Source organism: Silurus aristotelis, assembly GCF_946808225.1.
Source record: "Silurus aristotelis genome assembly, chromosome: 26".
NCBI classification, from domain to species: domain Eukaryota; kingdom Metazoa; phylum Chordata; class Actinopteri; order Siluriformes; family Siluridae; genus Silurus; species Silurus aristotelis.
Window position 1 is genome coordinate 15,527,957 of NC_139599.1, and position 6,286 is coordinate 15,534,242.

The 6,286-nt window shown below is 37.4% G+C and overlaps 1 protein-coding gene across 1 annotated transcript in view; it reads right to left on the reverse strand.

The window, feature by feature from the left end:
* Positions 1-2,775: 2,775 nt before the first annotated feature.
* tbx2a (T-box transcription factor 2a) overlaps positions 2,776-6,286 on the reverse strand; it is an 8,206-nt gene continuing 4,695 nt past the window's right edge. The window contains exons 6-7 of the mRNA XM_083530628.1: positions 4,367-4,950; positions 2,776-3,978 (exon numbers count right to left, since the gene is read on the reverse strand). Of these exons, the coding sequence (XP_083386754.1) occupies positions 3,571-3,978; positions 4,367-4,950 (992 nt within the window). The 3' untranslated portion in view covers positions 2,776-3,570. The remainder of the gene's footprint in view (positions 3,979-4,366; positions 4,951-6,286) is intronic.

The window sequence follows — 6,286 nt, forward strand, 5'->3', positions numbered from 1 at the left end:
GCTTGATCAATTCAGACGTTTCCTTGTTTCATCTTAACTACCGACACGTTACTCCAAATCCCTCTGCCGTAAACAACTAGCCAGCAGGATCTGCTTCGGATTTAACTCTTTTAGAAGAAGGAAAAAAAAACATCCTTTCGCCTCCAGTTTTGTGACATACTGAGTGCTTTTATTTTGGTGAAAACAACAATATGGCATTACTCAGTAAATGTTTCACTCAAAGGGCTCAAATAACAGAGTGCTCTAAAAGAACAGATTAAGATGATCAAACACAGGAGTCAAGCTACCTTTGATGACCCCTGGTGAATCAGCTGCTCTCTTGAGTGCTGACTTTCTCCAGGTTTCAGTGTTTCGTTGAAGAAAAGACAACACAGTTAATAACACAGAGCGTGGAGAGGAAAGCTGCAACTCTGAACCACAGCTTATTTCCCTAAAAAACATCATCGCATTGGTGGTTCCAGAGGATTTCTTTTTGGACGAAGCTTCCTGTTGAGGGCACGCAAAGGAAAACCGACTGAATTCACTTCCTGTGTGATTGAATACGTTTAACGTCAGCATGAGTTTTAATGTTGGGCTGTGAGCATGCTCTGTTAGGGGTGGTAGAAGAGGACTCCTGGTCTTACAGGGGGCGGGGGGGATGGGGTTAATAAAGTTATTGAGATGCCTGCAAGCTAATCACAATGTGACACACAGTGAGTGAAGGTCAGACAACGCCTAAGGCTCTGAGCACTCACTCTGAACATCAGGCCATTAGAGATCATAGCTAGACCCTACAGTGAGATCAACACTTACAGTGAACAAAGAACAGGAGCATTGAGCAAATTAAACAACAGAATAATCAATAACATGATGACTACAGGGATTTTTTTTTTTTTTTACGAAAAAAGAAAACATTTGGTGTGTATATCTTGTACACTAATTTGCATATTCTTCTTCTTCTTCTTCTTCTTCTTCTTCTTCTTTTTCTTCATTTTCTTCTTGTTCTTCTTCCTTCACACTCTCTCCTTCTTCTTCTTCTTCTTCTTCTTCTTCTTCTTCTTTTTATTCTTTTTATTCTTTTTATTCTTTCTCTTTTTCTTCTTTCCTTCTTCTTTAAAATAAACTTATTGCAAGTTTTGTCAAAAGGGGGCGATATAAGTCCTACAACCGGTTACAAACCATTAAAGAACATAAAATATTAAATGTAGCAACAAGTTATTATTATTATTATTATTATTATTATTATTATTATTATTATTATTATTATTATTATTATTATTATTATATTTAATTTTATTTTTGTATCTGGAGTGAACCTATAGTATCTCTTCCAAAAACACTGAAGGTTAATCAGATTCATACACAATAAGAGGAAAATGAAGAAAAAGTTGTTGACGACAACAACAACAACAACAACAAAAACAGCAACAATAGCAGTTGTCTTATATTTTTTCTAGTTGTTTCATATTAGTTAGTAATACACTAACACACACAATTCGACTAATATTACACAATTTAAAATTCCCATATAATAATAATAATAATAATACAAATAAAATAATAAAAAAAAATATAATAATAATAAAGCCTTCTCTGATGAAAAAAAAACAATTCTTTTTTTTTTTTTTTTTTTTGATTAGAATCACTGAGTTTTCTTTGTTGAAATGTATCCGGAGTGTGTAGGTGTGTGTAAGAGTGTGTGGGTGCAGAAAGGTGATTAAACACAGCTTCTACACTCCACTGATCCACAGAGCTCATAGTTTTGTGTATTTGACTCGAGATTTGGCCTCCTAATTCCGTTAATTACACATAACAGAGTGCAACAATAGGCTGTTAATAAAGTGTGTGTGTGTGTGTGTGTGTGTGTGTGTGTGTGTGTGTGTGTGTGTGTGTGTGTGTGTGTGACCCTGATTAAAAAAGCAGAGAAGATGAGAAGAAGCGGCACTTTAATGAGAAAGATGCCCGTTAAGGGCCCTTTTTTTATGCGCCGCGCCTGCGCACTGGCGCTCCGGCAGCTGGGCCGCAGAGGAGGCACAAAGACGTCGCACTTACTGCTGCTGGAATCTGCGCATGCGCGCGCCTAATCCCGGTAAAAACAATGCAACAATTCTCTCTCTCTCTCTCTCTCTCTCTCTCTCTCTCTCTTTCTCTCTCTCTCTCTCTCTCTCTCTCTCTCTCTCTCTCTCTCTCTCTCTCTCTCTCGCTCTTTTACACACCCACACACACCAAGAGCACACACTATGTGAGATCTTGATTAATCCTTTTCCAGATTTTACAAAAAAAACCCCCCATTTTTTAATCATTTGACTGCTCATATCATCACTGATATCAGACCTCACATGAGTGCAACTGATATAGAACAATATATTTCATCCATCAATCAATATCAAATCAGCAATTTCTCATTAAAAAGGAAGCAAAAGTCAAACACATCATTTGAAATCATGAAAACCCTCTTCAGAAAGAGTTTGAGATGAAAAGAATCGACAGATGGCGCAGCTGCCTCTGTTTTTTCCACCTGATCAGAGACGCGCTGGAGCGTTTCAACATCTACACAAAAAAACTCCAAGAAATTATTAACTATATAGTTTGTTGTTGAAACGATGTTCACAACTTATAATTCATTTTCTGGTTATTATTCTAGAGAAGTGTAGTGCAGGTGTGTGTGTGTGTGTGTGTGTGCATTTCTCCACACTGCCCAAGTGTACCCCATTATTCAATCACTGCCCGTCACGTCATAACACAATATAATATGCTAATTAGCTGCACCTAAGAGTAACGATGTGGCCATAAAAGTGTGCAACACCTTCCTCTTTTATTGAAACACAAAAAAATTGCAACAAAACCACTATTTACCCGAGAATGTCCAAAAAAATAGTAGAGGATCTTTTAAAGACTTTCTCCAGGACAGATATATTTTTTTAAAAAAAGAAGAAGAAGAAGAAAAGAAAAGAAAAACCTGAGATTTCCCTGTTAGTGCATCGCTGTATTAAAAAAAAAAACGCAACGCAATAAGATGTATGAAATTCAGCCTTGCAAGCAGAAAGCGCGCACACACACACACACACACACACACACACACACACACACACACACACACACTCGGGTTCCATACAAACAAGCGCTAAGAGATAATATTCCTATACACTCAGGTAATTGGGGCAAATATAAACGTAACAAATTGCAAACCTGGATAATATTTACACGCTTTTGTACAGTCTTAATAAATTAAAACGCATGTTCTTTAACCCATTCGACTTATTTACATACATATTTTGATCTTCAGAATATTACATATAAATAATTAGAAAAAAAAAAAGGAACAAGTCCCAGATAGGAGTGGTGTTGATGTGTTGATGTAGGTTGTATCTTCAGCCACCAGGTTCAGGATAAGTTCAGTGTTCAATACACTTAAATCTGGATTTTAAACATTTGCAGTCTCGAGTATCCAAAATACAGCAACCCCCAAAAGTTCTCCACATCCCAGACCTTTTGCACGCCATATCTATTTCTTACCCAAATGCAGTTTTGGTGCAAATTCATGCATTTTTTTTTTTTTGCATCCAAAACCCATTAGGCGCCTTTGTTATGTCATTTTGGAGACTCTCGGCTTGGAGACTCGTCCCTCTGTTTCTTCAGGCCGCTCACCAGCCTCTGGATGCTCTGCAGTTCGTTCACGGCCTCTTTGGCAGGTGTGTGTGGGGATCCGTGGGGCCCTGGTGCGGGACTTCCTTCCCTGCTGCCTGGTTTGGAGGAAGAGCCCGAGTTTGTGTCTGGATGATCCCCAGCAGGGAGTCCGGCGCTCAACAGGCTGGAGCTCTGCGGGATCTGGTATGGGTTGAAACGCAGTCTGGGCCGCGAGCCGCTCAGTAAAGCGCTGCGGCTGAGACATGACGCCACGCCGCCGGCTGGGAGACTCGAAGCCGCCGCGGCTGCGGCCGCCGCCATGTACGTGTACGGATACGGAATCAGGCTGCCGAAGGGCTGCATTGAGATACCCTGGAATAACACAAGATGGTCCTCAACATTATTATTATGCACGTACAAATAAAACATGACTGATTAGCCTGATTATATACATGTTGTAAAATAGATGTTGCAATGGTTATTACGTTTCCCAAAGTGTTCATATGCATTTTCACACACATATCAGTTTATGCACAGATAACACAATGCCATTCTTCCTGTCTGAACAGGTCTGTTTGTAATGTGTTACAGAAATGCCATTTATACACCACAATATGTGGTATAGCTTCTAAAACAACTCTTCAAATCAGTGCCTCTAAAACATTTTTAGAATAAATATAATTACTTGAATTGATATTAATATATTTGTTCACATGGTAAAAAAAAACAAACAAAAGAATAGCAGAAGTTTCTTCTCTACCTGAGATGCGAGCATGTGTTGCGAAAGGTGAAACGGGAAGGATCCGGGTGTGCCAGCTCCCTGAGGTGACAGGCCTCCATTTTCTAGGGCGCTTGCCCCTGACATTGATGCCAACAAATGCCCCATGCCCATGGTTGAAAAGGCCCCGGATGCCATAGCAAACTGGCTCGGGTGAAACAGCAATGGGTGCCCTGCTGCACTCAGTGGGTTGAATAGATGCTGACCGTGAAGGCCGGACAGTGCCAGGCTCTGTAGGTGATTGGCAGTGAAGGATGATGGACCCTCTGTTTGGATAAGAAGTGGGGTAAAGTGTTCCTTGCCCTCCTTTCTGGGTGGATCCGACTCTTTTGGGTTGCCTCTCTCCGATTTTTCCTTTTCAGGGTTTCTGATGCTGAAAGCAGACTCGCTTTCTTTACTCGAGTCCACGTAGTCTTCTTTCTTCTCGAGGTCGGGTTTGTCCTTGAACCTTTCCTCGGTGGTCGACTTAAAGGGAGATGCTGTGTGTGTAGCAGGACTACTCATTCCTACAGACATTTGATCCTGGTGCTCAAACTCTTGGTCGCTCTCAGTGGAGTTTTTCTCATCTGTAATTATATAATGACAAAACCAAGGTTCATTTTGAGGATATGCATAGAAACTTTTTTTAATCATCACACACTCCTGATCTGAAATCTCTACCTTAATGTTTCTTATTAGTAAATGGTAAAATAATGGTAAAATAATGAAAATACAACCAACTGCTTAGTTTGTGTCTCATGAAGCTATAGTTATATCAAAAAATGTTTCAAAAACTTGTGCTGAAGAATAAATAATGAAGCTGAATAATGAATTCTGTTCGACTTCGCTTCCTTGCTAAATCCGCAAGAGTTTATTGACCTCAAGTAAAAAAAGGTTCAAAACACTTGCAAGACAAATACGACAGTGGGACTTTTTGTAACATTATTTTAAAGGCAGTTCGGTTAAAAGGCGAACCGTGAGCTCTGAGGTTGCTTTTCTAGATGTTCTGACATTTTAACCAGATTATTATGGCCAGGTGTTTTATCCATTTGAGTTCTATTTCTACATGACCATTATCCACGTTTGGACCTTGGGATATGTGTTGTGCAACAGGTAAAGGGAATGTTAACCATGTTTTCTACAAAGCTTGTGGTTCTCAGAGCTCTGTGAAGCAGAGCAAGGGGATTTCAGAATATATTTGTGGACCACAAGACATTATTTTCAACACGATTAAGTTGTTATTAGCATCATCGATTGAATTGTGAATGGGTTTAATACAAACTTTAATAATAAAAAATAAATCATCCTGTAATGAACTTGGATCTGTTTAAGCCATTTGAAAGAAAATGTGAAAATAATCAAAAACAAACTCGGGCATTAATAAAGAACCTGCAGAATGTTGTATGAGTATATTTGGAGTATGGATATTAAATCCTAATGGGGTATGGGAAAGTTTAACAACTAAAAAAACCTCAAAGAATTTAAATGATTAAAAAAAAGAAATAATAATACAATCAAAACAATCAAATGGGGATTTTTTTTTTGAAAGCAAACGTTAATAATAATAGGTGTAAACAGTATTAAAAAAAATGCGAAATACAAATAGAAAAGCAATAAATAAAATGCTCATTTAATAAAGTAGACAATTGATAATACATTAAAAAAATATAATTATAAAATCAAGTTAAAAAAAACTTTATATACGCATAACAATATAAACATATTTATACTGTAAATATATAACATTATAAACATATTGCCTTTTTTAAATATATAATAACAATAGAAATATAACAATAGAAATATATTTATAATAAAAAATATATAACAATATTAATATATTTACTTTTTTTTAAATATAATAACAATATAAATATATTTATATTGTAAATATATAACAATAGAAATTGCCTTTTTAAAAAT